The sequence below is a fragment of the Crinia signifera genome, chromosome 4 (assembly GCF_055691185.1).
Source record: "Crinia signifera chromosome 4, ASM5569118v1, whole genome shotgun sequence".
Lineage (NCBI taxonomy): Eukaryota > Metazoa > Chordata > Amphibia > Anura > Myobatrachidae > Crinia > Crinia signifera.
This window is the reverse complement of record NC_139220.1, coordinates 86,698,510-86,720,670: the sequence shown is the minus strand read 5'-3', so window position 1 is coordinate 86,720,670 and position 22,161 is coordinate 86,698,510. Positions and strand designations below refer to the sequence as shown.

General features: G+C 43.9%; 1 protein-coding gene across 2 annotated transcripts in view; it reads left to right on the top strand.

The window, feature by feature from the left end:
* The window catches only part of RNF14 (ring finger protein 14), a 34,723-nt gene extending 13,016 nt beyond the window's left edge, over window positions 1–21,707 (top strand). The window contains exons 4-9 of one of the 2 annotated variants that reach the window (XM_083181935.1): window positions 964–1,473; window positions 2,513–2,741; window positions 3,097–3,138; window positions 13,997–14,169; window positions 15,678–15,808; window positions 18,406–21,707. In XM_083181935.1, coding sequence (XP_083038061.1) covers window positions 964–1,473; window positions 2,513–2,741; window positions 3,097–3,138; window positions 13,997–14,169; window positions 15,678–15,808; window positions 18,406–18,484 — 1,164 coding nt within the window. In that variant the 3' untranslated portion in view covers window positions 18,485–21,707. The remainder of the gene's footprint in view (window positions 1–963; window positions 1,474–2,512; window positions 2,742–3,096; window positions 3,139–13,996; window positions 14,170–15,677; window positions 15,809–18,405) is intronic. The other variant, XM_083181936.1, reaches the window with a different exon arrangement.
* Window positions 21,708–22,161: the final 454 nt, after the last annotated feature.

Here is a 22,161-nt window from a genome sequence, read left to right as displayed (position 1 = left end):
TGGGAGGGATCCGTGACGGATCCCTCAAACAGCGCTGCGGTAAGAAGCCCATAGGCTTCTGCAGGGATTCGCCAGCTTTTGCTGGCGATTCCCTCCGCAGCGCTGACACTGCGGAGGCACAATATAGCATATAGAGATGCGGTAGAAACCCCGAAAACGGGGTTTTTACCGCATCTCTGCTATATAGCATCCCGCCCCTGGTGAGAGACAAAGAGACTTGGAGAATGAGAGAAGGAGGTAGATTCTGCGCCTTTCAGTGCCCACGCCACAGTATCACTAACATCTCACAGTACCGCACCTCCAGTTCTGGGAAGGGGGTTATAATCCTACATCAGCTATATCCTCAGCAAAGGTATATGTTACACTGCACTGGAAGTAGAGTGGCCAATCCTGGGATCGGCCACAAAATTGCCTGGATTTCAATCCCGGAGGGATGGGATTGCCGGTATTTCAATCCCTGATTAGACTGTGCATGCAGGGTGTTTTTTTTAATTAGCGAGGCCAAACACTCAAATCCCCGAATTCCTGGGACTGGAAAAATTGCCCCGCGATTGGCACCCGATAACTGAAAGGGAGAAGATAGGCAGTGATAAGGCAAATGCATGATGGTGAGAGGGAGGAGAGGATCCAACTCGTCATCAACTTTATTATTTACAGTATTTGCTCCCTGGCTGTTAATTTGTCCTGTAGACTGTTTGAGAGGGGAAGAGGGGGGGGACTGACCATTAGATGTCTCAAGAGGTAGCAGGTGCATACTAGGGAAGGCATTTTCATATCATTTGCATGAACTCGTAGATGTGATGCTTCTGCGTGTGCGATTCAGAATCGGATTCATAATATTGTAGCTAATCTAAACTGAGTCACTATTCGCCACAGCGGTGTCATGTAACCAACCTGTCTAACCATTATCCTTTCTGAAATGATTTCATTCCTTTAATAAACTGTCTTTGGTTAACATTTCAGCTTACTGTACTGTGCCAGCACTTAGATGACCTATGGGAGGAGAACAGAGGATATGTCGTGCTGTTTGCCTGGATGCAGTTTCTTAAGGAGGAGACCCTCGAGTACTTACATATAAAATCCCCCTATGAAATCCAAGTGTACAGTAATGGTTCCCAGAGCTGGATGCAAGCGTGTGCAAAACCATATACCTGCAGTGCCTCGGTCACACCAGAAAGAGGGTCGTTTGACAAAAGGGCCATACAGGACGTGCAATCAGTCTCTGCCCTGGTCAAACACATCTTGGACTTCAATGAAGCTCAACAGAGGAAGTGTTTTAATAGCAAACTGTTCTTGTGCAATATCTGCTTCTCAGAGAAGCTGGGCAGTGAGTGCACACACTTTAAGGACTGTCATCATGTCTACTGTAACCTCTGCCTCAAAGATTACTTTGAAATCCAGATAAGGGATGGACAGGTCCATGCACTAAACTGCCCAGAGCCAAAGTGCACATCTGTTGCAACACCTGCTCAGGTAAGCTATGTATTCACCTTATCTATTGCCATTTATGGGACAGTATACCTGCCACTATGGTACCCTGAAAAGTAAGGTACTGTCGATGCTTCTTTCTTGGCCTGATCCAGAGGTGAATGCTGGTACCATGGCAGTTTCAAATCTATTCTCAGTAACTGTGTACAAATGCTGCAGCCACCAGCACACATGTATTGAGACTTGCAATATGCAGCATCAGTCGCAGATCAATCATTTAACAAACTGCTGAGTAGGATAAGGTTGTGTAGCTTGGCCGCAGGAAGTAAGATGCTGGAGCCATTGCATATATGCGCTGGATCACATTCGAAGACTGATACACGCTCCAAAAATGGTCACGACACAGCTGCAGTTTTGCTGCCACTACCCATAACTGCTCCAAACGTTCCATGACTATCAATCACTTTGAAAATAAATCATTCCTGCGAAGATTTTAAGCAGTTGAGTGATAATCGTGCACATATGCCATGTGACTTTGACAATCATTCAGCTGCATAAAAATCTGGTTGGCATCCAACTCTGATTCAGATGCTCTATTAGTAGTGTATAGTACTAGTACTACTTTATATGGTACTTTTTTATTGCTACATTATGGCTTACACCCGTTTGTGTGTTTTTGTATTATGAAGGTTTACAGAAGTGTGTGTGCGCAAGTGTCGCATTTACATTGCGACTGAATGGGTGTTGCCATGTAGGCAGTGTTCATAGAGCACGTGTGGATGGAATTGCAGTCTATGCAGAGTTGGATAGAACGGTGGTTGGGTTAGGGCTAGGCTACAGAAGGGACGGCGGTGGATAGTTTTAGGCCGCGGACAGGGTGGTTATGGTCAGGTCACAGTCTGGAGTATTGGGTTTAGTTATGGAGAAGAATTAGGTGGTGAGAGGGTTATGTTTGGGCTAGTTATCTAAATGCTATTTATATTTGTTGATTGTGGAGTAATGAATAGTAAGAATATTTATACAAATTACTTGTATTTATTCCTGAATATCATTCGTGTCATTTCCTGTCTATGTTATCTTCCAGGTGAAGGACCTGGTAGAGGAGCAGCTCTTCAGCCGTTATGACCGCCTCCTCTTGCAGTCTAGCTTGGATCTGATGGCCGATGTTGTTTATTGCCCTCGCCCAAGCTGCCAGACGCCAGTAATGCAGGAACCAGGGGGGACAATGGGAATGTGTTCTAGCTGTCAATACGCTTTTTGCACCCTTTGCAAAATGACCTACCATGGAGTTTCCCCTTGCAAAGTAACAGCAGGTAGGTTCCTCAACTCCTGTCTCTTAGCAGGTAGCACAAATAATAATCTAATAATACTAATAACACTCTCCCTGTTGGCTGATTGTGGGGACAGGGCCGCATCCGTGGTGTTCTGCAAAGTATGCCAAATCAAATATATAAAAGTATCAATAAATTGTGATTTAGGAATTCAGCCAATTGGAATTAAATAAATCACCCCAAAATTAGCAAATTCTAAATGATATAATGCTGAAAAATAACTGGTAGTCCCCGACATTTCTAAATGATGTACCTATGCCAGTATGCTGACTGCATGCAATGTCGTCTTGAATCTTCCTTGCTGCAGTTATAATAGTAATTCATGCTCTTCCTACAGAACCCACCCAACTCCTGCCCTGCCATCTTCCAGCAGATCCAGGTAGCCCATTCAGAAAAATACATTTATATATTTGGTTAAATGATACTTTAGCAGCATGTTGATTTTGTATTGAAAGTGGTGCCCAGCTTCAGAACAGTTTGGAAATGTGTTTTATTTACTCCATAAGTGTCACAAGGATGTGCCACATCCGGGTGTCTACAATGTGAGACCAAAATGCAAATTCCTCCGCAGTGACAGGCGCCATGTGCTGCAGTGTGACATTATCCTATAGCACTTGGCTCCTGTCACTGAGAAGAGCCGGAAACACTGACACTATTCTCCGGAGGCAGCCTAGCAAATCTGGGGATGCTGGCCATGCCCCCAGAGTGATGCAATCCTGCAAGACCAGGCCTTACCCCCTTACCGACACAGCCTGTTTTTGCCTTCCTGACAGAGCCCTTTTTTTCAAATCTGACATGTATCACTTAAGTGGGGATAACTTTTTTTTGCTTTTACTTATCCCAGCGATTTTGAGATTGTTTTCTCGTGACACATTGTACTTCAAGATAGTGGTAAATTTTGGTCGATACAGTCTGTGTTTTTTTGTGAAAAATACCAAAATGTCGTAAAAAAATTGAAAATTTTGCGATTTGCAAAATGTTAAATTTTCTGCTTGTGAGACAAATAATCATACCACTCAAAATAGTTAATAACTAACATAGACCATATGTCTACTTTATGTTTCCATCATTATTTCAACCTCCTTTTAATTTTTTTGGACACTAGGAGGCTTAAAATATGAATAGCAAATTCTCAAATTTTCAAGAAAATTTCAAACACTGATTTTTTTAGGTACCAGTTCAGTTCTGATGTGACTTTGAGGGACTTGTATGTGAGACACCCCCATAAATGATGCCATTTCAAAAACTGCACCCCTCACAGTATTCAAAACAGCATTTTGGAAGTTTGTTAACCCTTTAGGTGTTTCACAGGAATTAAAACAAAGTGTAGGTGAAATTTGAAAATTTCATTTTTTTTGCAGATTTTCAATTTTAATACATTTTTCTAAGGAACACAGTAGATTTTACTAGAGAAATGTGACTAAAAATTGATTCCCCCAATTCTTTTGTTTTCATAAATATCCTATATGTGGCCCTAGTGTGCACGTTGACCAAACCACAGGCTTCATAATAGAAGGAGCACCTACTTGATTTTGGAGCCTCCTTTTTATGAGATTATTTTTTAGGCACCATGTAGGTTTCTAGGCACCATAAGATGCTAAAAGTTAGGAACCCCCCCACAAGTGACCCCATTTTGCAAACTACACCCCTCAGGGAATTCATCTAGGGGTATAGTGTACATTTCAAACCCCCAGGGGTTTCACCAATTGTGGTACAACTGGGCTGTGAAAATGAAAAATTAAATTTTTTACACAAAAATGCAGTTCTGGCTCAAAATTTTTCATTTTCACAAGGAATGAAGGAGACAAAGCACCCCAAAATCTGTGCCCCAATTTCTCCCGAGTACGGCAATGCCTCATATGTGACCAAAAATACCATTTGGGTGCATGGCAGGACTCAGAAGGGAAGGAGTGATATTTTGATTTTGCAGCACAGATTCTGGTGGAATGAATGGTGGGTGCTATGTCGCATTAGCAAGACCCCCGAAGCACCAATACAGTGGAACCCCCCCACAAGTGACCCCATTTTGCAAACTACACCCCTCAGGGAATTCATCTAGGGGTATAGTGTACATTTCAAACCCCCAGGGGTTTCACCAATTTTGGTACAACTGGGCTGTGAAAATGAAAAATTACATTTTTTTACACAAAAATGCAGTTCTGGCTCAAAATTTTTCATTTTCACAAGGAATGAAGGAGACAAAGCACCCCAAAATCTGTGCCCCAATTTCTCCCGAGTACGGCAATGCCTCATATGTGACCAAAAAATACCATTTGAGTGCATTGAAGGACTCAGAAGGGAAGGAGTGATATTTGGATTTTGCCGCACAGATTCTGGTGGAATGAATGGTGGGTGCTATGTCGCATTAGCAAGACCCCCGAAGCACCAATACAGTGGAACCCCCCCACAAGTGACCCCATTTTGCAAACTACACCCCTCAGGGAATTCATCTAGGGGTACAGTGTACATTTCAAACCCCCAGGGGTTTCACCAATTGTGGTACAACTGGGCTGTGAAAATGAAAAATTACATTTTTTACACAAAAATGCAGTTCTGGCTCTAAATTTTTTATTTTCACAAGGAATGAAGGAGACAAAGCACCCCAAAATCTGTGCCCCAATTTCTCCAGAGTACGGCAATGCCTCATATGTGACCAAAAAATACCATTTGGGTGCATGGCAGGACTCAGAAGGGAAGGAGTGATATTTGGATTTTGCCGCACAGATTCTGGTGGAATGAATGGTGGGTGCTATGTCACATTAGCAAGACCCCCGAAGCACCAATACAGTGGAACCCCCCCACAAGTGACCCCATTTTGCAAACTACACCCCTCAGGGAATTCATCTTGGGGTACAGTGTACATTTCAAACCCCCAGGGGTTTCACCAATTGTGGTACAACTGGGCTGTGAAAATGAAAAATTACATTTTTTACACAAAAATGCAGTTCTGGCTCAAAATTTTTCATTTTCACAAGGAATGAAGGAGACAAAGCACCCCAAAATCTGTGCCCCAATTTCTCCCGAGTACGGCAATGCCTCATATGTGACCAAAAAATACCATTTGGGTGCATGGCAGGACTCAGAAGGGAAGGAGTGATATTTGGATTTTGCCGCACAGATTCTGGTGGAATGAATGGTGGGTGCTATGTCGCATTAGCAAGACCCCTGAAGCACCAATACAGTGGAACCCCCCCACAAGTGACCCCATTTTGCAAACTACACCCCTCAAGAAATTCATCTAGGGGTATAGTGTACATTTCAAACCCCCAGGGGTTTCACCAATTGTGGTACAACTGGGCTGTGAAAATGAAAAATTACATTTTTTTACTCAAAAATGCAGTTCTGGCTCAAAATTTTTAATTTTCACAAGTAATGAAGGAGACAAAGCACCCCAAAATCTGTGCCCCAATTTCTCCCGAGTACGGCAATGCCTCATATGTGACCAAAAAATACCATTTGGGTGCATGGCAGGACTCAGAAGGGAAGGAGTGATATTTGGATTTTGCAGCACAGATTCTGGTGGAATGAATGGTGGGTGCTATGTCGCATTAGCAAGACCCCCGAAGCACCAATACAGTGGAACCCCCCCACAAGTGACCCCATTTTGCAAACTACACCCCTCAGGGAATTCATCTAGGGGTATAGTGTACATTTCAAACCCCCAGGGGTTTCACCAATTGTGGTACAACTGGGCTGTGAAAATGAAAAATTAAATTTTTTACACAAAAATGCAGTTCTGGCTCAAAATTTATCATTTTCACAAGGAATGAAGGAGACAAAGCACCCCAAAATCTGTGCCCCAATTTCTCCCGAGTACGGCAATGCCTCATATGTGACAAAAAAATACCATTTGGGTGCATGGCAGGACTCAGAAGGGAAGGAGTGATATTTGGATTTTGCCGCACAGATTCTGGTGGAATGAATGGTGGGTGCTATGTCGCATTAGCAAGACCCCTGAAGCACCAATACAGTGGAACCCCCCCCACAAGTGACCCCATTTTGCAAACTACACCCCTCAGGAAATTCATCTAGGGGTATAGTGTACATTTCAAACCCCCAGGGGTTTCACCAATTGTGGTACAACTGGGCTGTGAAAATGAAAAATTAAATTTTTTTACTCAAAAATGCAGTTCTGGCTCAAAATTTTTCATTTTCACAAGTAATGAAGGAGACAAAGCACCCCAAAATCTGTGCCCCAATTTCTCCCGAGTACGGCAATGCCTCATATGTGACCAAAAAATACCATTTGGGTGCATGGCAGGACTCAGAAGGGAAGGAGTGATATTTTGATTTTGCAGCACAGATTCTGGTGGAATGAATGGTGGGTGCTATGTCGCATTAGCAAGACCCCCGAAGCACCAATACAGTGGAACCCCCCCACAAGTGACCCCATTTTGCAAACTACACCCCTCAGGGAATTCATCTAGGGGTACAGTGTACATTTCAAACCCCCAGGGGTTTCACCAATTGTGGTACAACTGGGCTGTGAAAATGAAAAATTACATTTTTTACACAAAAATGCAGTTCTGGCTCTAAATTTTTTATTTTCACAAGGAATGAAGGAGACAAAGCACCCCAAAATCTGTGCCCCAATTTCTCCAGAGTACGGCAATGCCTCATATGTGACCAAAAAATACCATTTGGGTGCATGGCAGGACTCAGAAGGGAAGGAGTGATATTTGGATTTTGCCGCACAGATTCTGGTGGAATGAATGGTGGGTGCTATGTCACATTAGCAAGACCCCCGAAGCACCAATACAGTGGAACCCCCCCACAAGTGACCCCATTTTGCAAACTACACCCCTCAGGGAATTCATCTTGGGGTACAGTGTACATTTCAAACCCCCAGGGGTTTCACCAATTGTGGTACAACTGGGCTGTGAAAATGAAAAATTACATTTTTTACACAAAAATGCAGTTCTGGCTCAAAATTTTTCATTTTCACAAGGAATGAAGGAGACAAAGCACCCCAAAATCTGTGCCCCAATTTCTCCCGAGTACGGCAATGCCTCATATGTGACCAAAAAATACCATTTGGGTGCATGGCAGGACTCAGAAGGGAAGGAGTGATATTTGGATTTTGCCGCACAGATTCTGGTGGAATGAATGGTGGGTGCTATGTCGCATTAGCAAGACCCCTGAAGCACCAATACAGTGGAACCCCCCCACAAGTGACCCCATTTTGCAAACTACACCCCTCAAGAAATTCATCTAGGGGTATAGTGTACATTTCAAACCCCCAGGGGTTTCACCAATTGTGGTACAACTGGGCTGTGAAAATGAAAAATTACATTTTTTTACTCAAAAATGCAGTTCTGGCTCAAAATTTTTAATTTTCACAAGTAATGAAGGAGACAAAGCACCCCAAAATCTGTGCCCCAATTTCTCCCGAGTACGGCAATGCCTCATATGTGACCAAAAAATACCATTTGGGTGCATGGCAGGACTCAGAAGGGAAGGAGTGATATTTGGATTTTGCAGCACAGATTCTGGTGGAATGAATGGTGGGTGCTATGTCGCATTAGCAAGACCCCCGAAGCACCAATACAGTGGAACCCCCCCACAAGTGACCCCATTTTGCAAACTACACCCCTCAGGGAATTCATCTAGGGGTATAGTGTACATTTCAAACCCCCAGGGGTTTCACCAATTGTGGTACAACTGGGCTGTGAAAATGAAAAATTAAATTTTTTACACAAAAATGCAGTTCTGGCTCAAAATTTATCATTTTCACAAGGAATGAAGGAGACAAAGCACCCCAAAATCTGTGCCCCAATTTCTCCCGAGTACGGCAATGCCTCATATGTGACCAAAAAATACCATTTGGGTGCATGGCAGGACTCAGAAGGGAAGGAGTGATATTTGGATTTTGCCGCACAGATTCTGGTGGAATGAATGGTGGGTGCTATGTCGCATTAGCAAGACCCCTGAAGCACCAATACAGTGGAACCCCCCCACAAGTGACCCCATTTTGCAAACTACACCCCTCAGGAAATTCATCTAGGGGTATAGTGTACATTTCAAACCCCCAGGGGTTTCACCAATTGTGGTACAACTGGGCTGTGAAAATGAAAAATTAAATTTTTTTACTCAAAAATGCAGTTCTGGCTCAAAATTTTTCATTTTCACAAGTAATGAAGGAGACAAAGCACCCCAAAATCTGTGCCCCAATTTCTCCCGAGTACGGCAATGCCTCATATGTGACCAAAAAATACCATTTGGGTGCATGGCAGGACTCAGAAGGGAAGGAGTGATATTTGGATTTTGCAGCACAGATTCTGGTGGAATGAATGGTGGGTGCTATGTCGCATTAGCAAGACCCCCGAAGCACCAATACAGTGGAACCCCCCCACAAGTGACCCCATTTTGCAAACTACACCCCTCAGGGAATTCATCTAGGGGTATAGTGTACATTTCAAACCCCCAGGGGTTTCACCAATTGTGGTACAACTGGGCTGTGAAAATGAAAAATTAAATTTTTTACACAAAAATGCAGTTCTGGCTCAAAATTTATCATTTTCACAAGGAATGAAGGAGACAAAGCACCCCAAAATCTGTGCCCCAATTTCTCCCGAGTACGGCAATGCCTCATATGTGACCAAAAAATACCATTTGGGTGCATGGCAGGACTCAGAAGGGAAGGAGTGATATTTGGATTTTGCAGCACAGATTCTGGTGGAATGAATGGTGGGTGCTATGTCGCATTAGCAAGACCCCCGAAGCACCAATACAGTGGAACCCCCCCACAAGTGACCCCATTTTGCAAACTACACCCCTCAGGGAATTCATCTAGGGGTAAAGTGTACATTTCAAACCCCCAGGGGTTTCACCAATTGTGGTACAACTGGGCTGTGAAAATGAAAAATTACATTTTTTACACAAAAATGCAGTTCTGGCTCAAAATTTTTAATTTTCACAAGGAATGAAGGAGACAAAGCACCCCAAAATCTGTGCCCCAATTTCTCCCGAGTACGGCAATGCCTCATATGTGACCAAAAAATGGCAGGACTCATAAGGGAAGGAGTGATATTTGGATTTTGCAGCACAGATTCTGGTGGAATGAATGGTGGGTGCTATGTCGCATTAGCAAGACCCCCGAAGCACCAATACAGTGGAACCCCCCCACAAGTGACCCCATTTTGCAAACTACACCCCTCAGGAAATTCATCTAGGGGTATAGTGTACATTTCAAACCCCCAGGGGTTTCACCAATTGTGGTACAACTGGGCTGTGAAAATGAAAAATTACATTTTTTACACAAAAATGCAGTTCTGGCTCAAAATTTTTCATTTTCACAAGGAATGAAGGAGACAAAGCACCCCAAAAGCTGTGCCCCAATTTCTCCCGAGTACGGCAATGCCTCATATGTGACCAAAAAATACCATTTGGGTGCATAGCAGGACTCAGAAGGGAAGGAGTGATATTTGGATTTTGCCGCACAGATTCTGGTGGAATGAATGGTGGGTGCTATGTCGCATTAGCAAGACCCCCGAAGCACGGTGAAATGATGAACCTAATAATCCATAGATGTGTGGTATATTTTAAAGCACTCCTTTATACATAGGCCGGGTTTGTCGGGGCAAGTTTCACAGTGGAAAATAGTTTGCTTTCGTATTCCCTTTTTATAGCAAACTTTGCACCTTTTTTGTGTCCTGCCCTTTTTTCCAGTGGAGGGGATTTCGTTAGGAAAATGCTGCCCTGATACAATACGGGGGCCAGTACTAGAAGTACTGGGGCCAGTACTAGAAGTACTGGGGCCCTCTGCCTGCTGGTGCCCAAATATTAGGCCCTTTATGACTTCCTCTTGAAAGTGCATAAATGTCCCCGTCTGGCTGGTAGAACGGAATAGTACGTAAGCGTTATACAGTGCCATCTGGATGATATACACGGCCAGCTTCTTATACCATATTTTTGTTTTCCGCAGGGCACTGTACGGCTTCAGTACCTGATCTGAAAGATCCACTCCGCCCATGTACTTATTGTAATCAAGGATACAAATAGGTTTTGAGGTGTGGGTACTGGTACCTCGTACAGGGACGGAGGTGGTACTGTCTCCGTGAATTGTTGTCAGTATAAGGACATCCCTCTTGTCCTTATATTTGACCAACAACATATTTTCGGTGCATATTCCCCTGCTTTCACCCTTTCTCAGTAATTGGGCAACGTGTGTTTTTGGGAGGCCTCTTTGGTTCTTGCGGACAGTACCGCAAGCTGCTGTACCTCTTGAACCAAGGGCCTTAAACAGGGGGATGCTGGTGTAAAAGTTATCCACATAGAGGTGATAACCCTTATCCAGGAAGGGGTGCACTAAATCCCAGACAATCTTTCCACTAACACCTACGAGGGAGGGGGGGCATTCTGGCGGTTCAATTCTTGTGTCCTTCCCTTCATATACCCTAAACCTGTGGGTGTACCCTGAGGTACTTTCGCACAGCTTATTCATTTTTATGCCATACCTTGCCCTCTTATTGGGAAGGTACTGGCGGAATTTAACCCTTCCTTTAAAATGTATAAGTGACTCGTCTACACAAATGAATTTTTGGGGGATGTACATCTCAGCAAATTTGGCGCTGAAATGATCAATGACCGGCCTGACTTTAAATAGCCGGTCAAAGGTGGGATCATCTCTGGGTGGGCACTGTGCATTATCGTTGTAATGCAAAAATTTAAGGATCGTCTCAAAACGAGTCCGGGTCATGGCCATACGATGAAGTGGGGTGCTGTACAGAACATCTGTACTCCAATATTGCCTAATTTCTGGCTTTTTAACTATGCCCATATGTAACACCAGACCCCAAAACGTCATCATCTCTACTGCATCTACAGGGGTCCACCTAGCAAATGATGACGTGGGGTTTTGGGCAATAAACTGCTGGGCATATAAATTACTTTGGTCCACCATTAAATTTATAAAATCATCAGAGAAAAAGACTTTGAAAAAGTCAATTTCTTTGAGGCCTGTACTATCAAATTGGATTCTTGGGTTGGCCAAAAACTCAGGAACCTGGGGCTCAAAATTGTCTGGTGGTGGGGTCCATACGAGATCAATCATTGGGGGGGGGGTCTCAGCTGCTCTACGGGGGCGTCTTTGAGGGGGTCCCTCATCACTAGAGGAGGAAGAGGAGCTTAAGACAAATGCCAATTCTTAGCTTACTTCACTGGCTGTGTCAGTGTCAGAGGCAAGAAGGGCATATGCCTCCTCCGCTGAAAACAGTCTTTGCGATGATTGGGACATTTTTATTATTTTTAAGTGTAGTGTTTCAACACGTGTATAGTGTAGGGGGGGGGGGGGTACAAACTTTATTTCAACACGGGGGGTATGTAGTGTGTATGTAGTGCTTTAACACGTGTAAGTTAAAAGAAAAAAAAAACTCCTGCGCCAAAAATTAAGCACAGATGTTGGTCAGTAACGTCCGTCACTGATCAGCGCTCAGCGGGCACAGGACACCCACAAAAGCACCGTGGGTGTAAAAAAAAATAAAAAAAAAGACTCCACAGCACCCTCCAAAAAAAAAAAATTAAAAAAAACTTCTGATGAGTCAAAGTCAACAGGAATTTGACCCAAAAAAAAAAAATAGATCAAAAATGCTGATCAGTGATGTACGTCACTGATCAGCGCTCAGCGGGCACAGGACACCCACAAAAGCACCGTGGGTGTAAAAAAATTTAAAAAAAAAGACTCCACAGCACCGTCCAAAAAAAATAAATAAAAAAAAAATGCTGATGAGTCAAAGGCAACAGTAATTTGATAAAAAAAAAAAAAAAATAGATCAACCCTGATCAGTGATGTACGTCACTGATCAGCGCTCTGCGGCCACAGGACACCCACAAAATCACAGTGGGTGTAAAAAAAATAAAAAAAAAAACCCCACAACACCCCCCAAAAAAAAAAAAAAACTGCTGATCAGTGATGCAACTGATTAGCAGTGAGGGGCAGCAGGCACACAACTGTGGGTGCAACCTGACAGGGTATATATATAAAAAAAAAAAAAACCTGCACCCCAAAAAAGGTGCTGATCAGTTAGTTTATACTGATCAGCACAAAAGGGGGGCAGCAGGGGGCAGCAGATACAAAATGATATCACACAATTTCTGACACAATGACGCTGCTGCAGCAGCAGCAGCAGCAGCAACACAAGCACCAGGAAGTCACAGGAGGTGGCACGGATGCCACCAACGCTGATCAGGTAAGTATAGGGCACAGATGGGCACGGAGACCGCTCTGCACGCTGTTCCTGACCGGAATGGCGGCTGCAGAGCTGTCTCTGGTATTTTCTATGTGGTGTAATGGCTGTGATTGGTCCGTCGTTCCGACGGACCAATCACAGCCTTTTGGGGGCAGGTGGGGTGAGGTGGGGTGACACCAGTGTCACCCTTACACCCGGTGGTGATTGGTGCTGTACTTAACAGCACCAATCACCAACGATCCCTGTGTCACCGGCGAACGTTATTCGCCGGTACACAGAAAACGCTGTAATTGGCTGTTCACATTGAACAGCCAATCACAGCGATCGCCAATGGCGGGGGGCATCGCTGTCCCCCCTGGGCAATGAGGGAAGATGTCTGCTGTCAGGGACAGCAGACATCGTCCCTCTGTCACCTTGTCTATAGACGCGGTGACAGTTTGAACTCATGACGTACATTTATGCCATGTGTCGGGAAGTACATCCCGACCATGACGTAAATGTACGTCAAATGTCGGGAAGGGGTTAAAGAGATGTTAATGGGGCTTCTATGAGGCCAGATCCTCTTATGGATGCCTTGAGTGTCCTCAACCCCGGTGCCAACACTAACTCCAGGCACTACCGGTACATTCTCTTATCCAGGTTTCAGAGCCTGGATAAAGGGGAAATTGAGCTTGTGGCTAAACGATGCCTAGAGTGCGTACACACAGTTATGTGGAATTCCATTCGATATGCCATTCGATTCAATTTGAACTATATAGTCTTGCCTGGTAAGATTATTTTTCTTTGTGATGTCCACTATAAATGAAACATGCATTTGGATCAAATCTGCATCGAATTCTGCTAAAAGCATTGGATGTGCATTCGATTTTGATTCCATTTTGCTTCTTTTAACAAAATCAAATAGAAAACAATGGACATCTCACTGTGTGTACCTTCTATTAGAGTTTGTTACACAGCGCTCCATATCAAGGTAAAATAAATTAGGATATATGTGGTATATTTAGTAATATTTCGTCTAAACATAAGCCGTGTTTCTTGGTGTGCTCCTAGAAAAGCTCATCTTGCTGCGCACGGAGTATCTGAATGCAAACGAGGATGGCAAGAAATTCCTAGAGAAGAGGTACGGCAAGAATGTCATCCGAAAGGCAGTGGAAGAAATGGAGAGTAGGGAGTGGCTGGAGCAGAACTCCAAGTGCTGTCCTCGCTGTGGAACTCATATTCAGGTTTGGTTACCCAATGCAAGACCTAACCCATACGTTTTCTCTATACCGAACAAAGCAAGATCTTGTTCACGGTATGGTGCTTCACATGAATGTTACATTGGGGAGTAGCCATCAGTGCAGATATACTAAGCACTCTGGGACTGCAGGCTGAGGTAGAGGACCCCAGTAAGTGTCTAAGTGGACTGAGGAGGATAGTGGCACCGGAGACCACTCATACAAACTAAACACTGATATAAAACCTACTATAACCAGAATACTGTTATATGGCCTTCCAGCACCGCACCTGTATTACAGTATAGAATTCTAAATGAAGTTTTTATATAACATTAATTTGTTGCAAGCTTCTAGCCATGTATAGATGATATGATTGTTTATAAAGTAGGTGGCCATGGACATCCACACTTTTTGATTATGTCTTCCATCCTGCTTAACTGCTGACTGCATCAAAACTAGATGTATATCACAGATTAGCATAGACCACCTGAGGAAGTGGGCAGTTTGCCGGTGAAACGCGATACTAGAGTGCGTGGCCTACACTGAAGAGCTGTGTGAGGCGGTAACCATCAATCATTAGAACCTGCACCTAAAAGATCTAATATAAATGACCAAAACCTAATAAGGATATAGATCTCTAAATGAAATCCGTAATTAAATCAGTAGTACTTGTGATTATTCTTCTGCAATATTCAGTGGACCTAAAAACCCGGTACTTATGTAGTATCTGGGCTGCCGATTTTTTGATTGTATGCCTTAAGTTAAGGCATACAATCAGATGCGATGCGATACGATATCGCATCGCATCGCATACGATGCGATGCGATGACCCGATTTTTCCATAGGATTCAATGTTAAAATGGACTGAGTCCATTTTAACATGGAATTCAATGGGAAAAAGGGGTCCTTTTCATACCCCTACTATCCAAGTGGGCATGGAGTTGGATATAAACCTGTGGCGAGCGTAGCGAGCCACCGAGCCCGAAGCGTGGCGAGCCCCGCGAGGGGACGGTATTCTGTGTCCCCTCGCGGGGCTCGCTACGCTCGCCACGCTTCGGGCTCGGTGGCTCGCTACGCTCGCCACAGGTTTATATCCAACTCCATGCCCACTTGGATAGTAGGGGTATGAAAAGGACCCCTTTTCCCATTGAATTCCATGTTAAAATGGACTCAGTCCATTTTAACATTGAATCCTATGGAAAAATCGGGTCCATCGCATCGCATGCGATATGGTCGGGTGCGATGCGATGCGATGGACCCGATTTCAAAATCGGCAGCCCAGTTACTACATAAGTACCAAAAACCCTTAACTACAGTGCAAAACACTAATCATTGTGCACTAAAATTCTTATCTAAAGACTGATTTATAAAATGTTATAATAGTGTAAACATATAATGTTGATAAGGGCCTTCACTATCATTTATGATACAAAGTGTGATACTGTATATATGTTATGATGCTAATAAATGATAACAGGTGTGTTTGTAACTTAAATGTCTGTGTTCTGTTACAGAAAGTCGATGGGTGCAACAAAATGACTTGCACTGGGTGCCAGCAGTACTTCTGCTGGCTGTGTTTGAACGCGCTGTCTAGAGGAAACCCGTACAGCCATTTCAACAATTCTGCCTCCAAATGCTACAACCAGTATGTATCATTCAAGGTTTTGGGCAGTTTGTAGTAAACTGAGGTTTCAAATGTACCGTGGCACTAAAAAATCATGCACATTTAAATTATCAACATTGGGTTCTTACAGTCTATTCATGGTAGAATACAGTAATCTAATCATATCCACTCCATTTATAAAGGCCTAGCTGTGTCACACATCAAAATCTTTTAATCCCCTTGAGATTAGGGGAGTTGTCTCCCTAAAAATGTATGCAAAAGATATAACATCCATTCATTGATGCTGTAATTTATTATTTATGATGATAATAACTAGAAAATAACATATGCAATAATGTATTTACTTGTTCTCATGGACACTGTGTTGTGACTCAAGCCTCATACACACTAGAGCTGGGGTAGCCAACCCTAGTCCTTGAGAGCTACCAACAGTGCACGTTTTGCAGGTCTCCTCACAGAATCATAAGTGAGCTAATTCGCTCCATCTGTGTATCTTTTAAAATGTGTCAATGATTTTACAGTGAGGTCGGTGGCAGGCTCGGGTATGGTCGGCGCGGCTCGGGGGGACTAGGGAGCGCTCAGGCACCCGAGTCCTCCCGAGCCACCGCGAACATCTCCCAGCCTGCCGCCGACGTCACTGCAGTGCTGAATGTGACAGGCGGCTTAGGCTGGGGAGAGAGTAGCAGCAGGGAAGCTCCGGCATACTAACGCTGGAGCAGAGGGGGGGGGGGGGCTTTCAGCTTTCTGTGGTGGGTTTTGCTGGGGCAGGACAAACCTGCCCTGGTAGGTTTGTCCTGCCCCAGCAAAACCCACCACTCAAGGGGTTAATGTCTACAGAATTTTCAGGTCAATTTGGCTACATAGACAAATGACCCGAATGTTCAGCGGGTCACGGTGACGTCACTGAACTATATTGTTTACTGATATCTTTTAGTGTGTATGCCCAATATCAGGATCCTCTATCGTTTAGTGTGTATGGGGACCTTAGGCCCAATAACTCATATGCAAATATTACTCACAAAAGAAACCATAGGAACAGGCAACATGTTCTCATCACATCCTACAATACATAAACATGCAGCCATCAATATAGGACACAGGTCACAGGAATGTTAATATGAACCTTTTGAGTGCCAAGTGCATTTGATAAAATATGTGAGAAAATTGCCAAGCAAGTATTTTTATTCATCATAATGACCTGTAATTACATAGACAAAAGCGGTATACACTCATCCAGCGCTTGCGTGATGCTTGCCTTGTATTTCAATGTGCAGGTGAATACGTCACTTATTCTACAGATGTACCCCAAAAATAAAATTGAGGGTTTGAAAACCGTGAAGCAGGTTTTAATACGTTAAAATCACACAATATAAAATCACACAATGAAATGGCACGGTAAATATATAGTAAAAATTAAAGAAAGAAATAAAATTGGGAGGATTGAAAAACAATAGGGTGACTGTTACCAGCAGCAGCGGAACTTCCAAAATTGATCAGAGTGAGCGTAATCAGGGGAGTATCCCGGGCTGGCTCCTCAATACAGGCTTCTCTATATCACGGGATTGAAAAATGCTGAATCCCGGGATTCCCAGGATCCCGAGCTTGGCCTTTCCCTCCGGGGAGTCACATTAGTTTATAGGCACCTTAAGGATATAGCATTTATTTGTTTTTGTTGTTTTGCAAACTTTGTTGCTATCAGGACTCCAGATGATAATTTATACGTTTTAAGGTGCCCATACACGGTGCAAGGGTGCTATGTGATGCTCGCACCCGTGGGCATCCCATCGCACAGCACATAAAGTCTGTTCAGCCCGTGCTTTTTTAACTATGTCCCGATCGCATCGCATTGCACGCAAATCACATGCGATGCAATGCGATCTACTTCAAAACGCACGGGAATATTGTACCATGTATGGGCTCCTTAATATATAAATAAATATTTTCAGTGTAGCAACCTAGCCATCTCTTTGTTGATGTGATAAATATGGATGCCTCATGTGGAACTAATATCCCAGCATGCCCCTTATAGCAAAACTATGGCAAGGCACGCTGAGATGTGCAGTTCCACAGCAGCTTGAGGGCCACATGTTGAATACCCGGGGCAGCACGGATGGTGTAATGGTTAGCATTACTGCCTCATAGCGCTGAGGTCATGGGTTCGATCCCCACCATGGCTCTAACTGTGCGGAGTTTGTATATTCTCCCAGTGCTTGCGTGGGTTTACTCCGGGTACTCCGGTTTCCTCCCACAATCCAAAAATATACAAATAGGTTAATTGGTTTCCAACAACATTAACCCTAGAATGTTCTTTGTGTGCATGTACATGTGGTTGGGAAATATAGATTGTAAGCTCCACTGGGGCAGGGACTGATGTGAATGTTCAAATATTCTCTGTAAAGCGCTGCGTAATATGTATGCGCTATATAAGAAACTGTTAATAATAACTGTTAATAATAATACCCCCTGAACTAAGTAATAGGTTTGAACAAACAATTTATCAGAACACCACAAAATGACTTTCATTTTAGTAAGGTTGCAGTATAGTATATACTAAGTTCCACTTAAGTGACATACATACCTAGGACTTATACATGTTTCCTGTGTTTATTAATTTACAGATTGTTCTATGGTACTGCAGCCAATCTCGATCCATTTGATGAGGAAGAGGATGAGGAAGAGGAGTTCTTGGCTCTGTGACTGGAGTTGCTACAGCGGCTCAGAACCAGTGTTGATCCTGTTGATTTCTGTCACACCATAGTGAACGTCACTACAGTTATCACAATAATGTCACCTGTTCCTTTAATACTCTAAGATTTACTGACAGAAACACATATTAGAAAGTTACTTATAAACACCTGCCCTTCATTTTACTTTCCAAATTCCATGATTTTGCTTCAGTTCCATACATTAAGTATGGCTTACACTTCATAAACATTTTGTCCCCTAATAAGAAGTTAATTTATTCTGTTACTAATCTGTAAAACATTGTTATAAGGGCAAAAAAAAAATAAAGACACTTATTGCCCAAGTGTGGGCAAAGATGTGTGAATACAAGAGTCAGCGTTCGGTTCACTTTACGTGTGCCTTGTTTAAGTGAAATTTACACACTCATTCAAGTAAAGCTAATTATTGTCTCCCCTCACGTCAGAGGGGTCCTCCTATAGCACAGTGTAACTGCCATAAGAGGCAATTCAGTCCTACACCATGCCATGTGAAAATGCTGATCGCAGCATGACATTGCTTAAACATCACATAATTTACCTTGCCTTCCCATAGGGCTTTGCAGGAAAATGCGTGATGTTGGGCTACCACGTGCGTCACATGATTTGACACCAATTGGCCCCATAGAGTTTTGCAAATGTAAACTGCACAGGAGTTTCTGACTACACAGGATGGAGAACTTCATGTGTCTGAGGTACAGATATAGAGGTTGGGGGAGGAAGAAAAGCACAACATTGAAGAATGCAGATCGAAGCCTAAAGATATTTTTTTTTCAAAGGCCTGAATTATGTTGCCTATTTTATGGCTCTGCCTATTATTACCTTATGTATAAGCCATATAAGAGTCTCTGACATCTGCATGTCACTTTTTGTATGGTATACATTGCAATGGGATGGTATTGGTATCCGTCATTAGGATGCCAGTGGTCAGAAGACCGGCAGTGGTATCACAATGTGCAGAAGCGCAACACAGGGTGGTAGATATTCTAAAAATCCCCCCAACCCTTCCTTTCTGCAGCCTGACTCTAAACATATCCTCTTAGTGCCTAACCCTAAACATACTCCTCCCTTAGTGCCTTATTCTAGTTCTTATTCTAGTTATTCTTATTTCTGACAAAATCCTTCATAGATGGACAAAACCATGTGCACTACAGGGGGGCAGATGTAAAATGTGCAGAGAGAATTAGATTTGGGTGAGTTATTTAGTTTCTATGCAGTGTAAATACTGGCTGCTTTATATTTACACTGCCATATAGATCTCACTTTGAAGTAAAACCCCACCCAAATCTAATTCTCTCTGCACAAGTTACATCTGCCCCACCTGCAGTGCACATGGTTTTGTCCATCTAAGAAGGATTTTGTCAGAAAGAGTGAACTAGAATAACACCCATAGTGCCTTAGGACCTGATTTTAACCTGACCGCTTATGTGAAAATGTCAGTATGTCTGAGGATTCCACTAACCTGTGACAGAGACAGGCCGGAAGTGTTCACTGCTGACGGCACAGACCTTCCTCAAAAACCTGTCTCTTCTGTGCTGCGCGCCTCTGGAGTCACCGGCACTGCAGCCCTTCCACGTACCACTGCTCTCTTCACTTTGCTCCAGCTTCTATACAGCACGCACACCTCCATTGCTCCTCCAGTCTCTTCTCCCGGCTGGGTTTCTCAGTCACCGCGCCTCACTCTAGTGGCCACTACTCCTGCCTCAGGGTCTCACTGCCCGGCAGTACATGCGGCTCGTCCGTCAGGTGTGCTGTGTCTTCCTCCTGGCTCTCCCGGCACTCTTCTCCTGCGCCGTGGTCAGTTACTCCATTTCTTTCGGCTATGGGGGTGCCAATCACTGAGGGATCCTATCTTACCACTTTTCCAGGAACTGCAGGTAATTCTGGGTCCTAGGGCTACGCAGGTCTCAGTCATTTAGTATCATGGCTGCATAGCAACCTGTTCAGGACACTATCTCCTGCAGTGTCCAATTTTAACAGTATAATAGGCACATCAGCTGTTTGTTCCAGGCACAAAAAGGGGTACCCCACACACATGCAGTCAAGTTCTAGTCAGGCGATAGTGGGGTGGGTGCCGTGCATGTTGATATGGCGTGTACACACATGGGGGCGATGTGTGCTTAGTTTCTAAGTGATCTAGTCAGATCGCTTAGAAATAGATGTAAAATTGCACCGTGTGTATAGGGCTTTACTTGGGAGCTGCAAGAAAAGGTACTTGTGTAGTTTCACGGGGGCAGTTACGTAGTCAGCGTAGTGTTCCCGCGGCCAGTGCATTCAGCTTGTGTCTGCAACTGTGTGTACGTTCGCGCCTAACCGAAGCTCACGCCGTTAGTGTAGTCAGTCAGCATTACGCAGTTAGCGTAGTCAGTGCTTATTACATTGTGTGGGAACCATTGACCATTTTTAACCTGCCTGACATGACAGGTGTTCATTAGCCCGAAGCGTGGCGAGCGGACGCGGTATGCGTCCTCCCGACCTGTTCATACCCCCACTATCCACGTCAGCGTGGAGTTGGTTTTATAAAGTGTGGCGAGTCACCAAGCCTGAAGCGTGAACGTGGATTACTTGATTTGTATTCAATGTCCCCTCGCGGGGCTCACTGTGCTCACCACATTTCGGCTCATTTTACGCGTTCCCTTGCAAGGCTCGCTGCGCTCGCCATGCTTCGGGCTCAATGGCTCGCTGCGTTCAGCTCACTTTATAAAATCAACTCCACTCCAACATGGATAGTGGGGGTATGAACAGGACGTGTACCCTCGTGGGGCTCGCTGTGTGAGAGGTGCTCACTAGGCTTGCCAGAGCTAGGCTGGTGACAGAGCTGCAGCTCGCTGGGACACTATGTTGGGCTGCGCTGACAGTGTAGCGTGCTGCCGTGAAACTACACAAGTACCCAAGAAAATATATTTTCAGCTTCATTTTCAGTCCAGCAATAGAATACCAAAACCCTTTGCCTGTAGGAAAAACCTTGTGCGTTTTTTTTTATTATTATTCCCGCCTGCGGTTGAATCTGCCCCTTAATCTACATCTGCATATGAGATCTATAGTACCCCTGACCAGCAACTTGGCCTCGTCTCTAGTAATCACATCTCACTCCTGCCTGGAAGACTTCTCCCGTCACTATCCACATAATGAAATTCCCTAAAAGCCTTTAAATCTTTAAATGCTCTGTAAAAATAAAAAAAAGTTATTAGTTTTTCCTCCTACTTATTTTATTTATTAACAGTTTCTTATATAGCGCAGCATATTCCATTGCGCTTTACAATAGGAGACAGTGATAAAACACTGTATGTATTTACAGACAGTCAAAGGAATGAGGGTCCTGCTCGCAAGCTTACAATCTATAGGGAAATAGGCATTAGTTCCACCTGAATGCAAAGGTGTGCTGTGTGATACGGTGACCCAGCAGTTTGGTCAGGAGGATGGAAAATGTGAAAAAGAAAGAGTTGATATATGTGGACTGTACAGTGGGGATGTGATTAGATAGGAACGGTATATAGGTTAAGTGACTGGTTCTGGAATTTGAGAAGCTTGCCTAAAGAGGTGATTTTTCAGGGAACGCTTGTAGGTTTGGAGACTGGAGGAGAGTCTTCTTGCGCGTGGGAGAGCATTCCACAGAGTGAGTGCAACCCAAAGAAAGTCCTGCAATCTGGAATG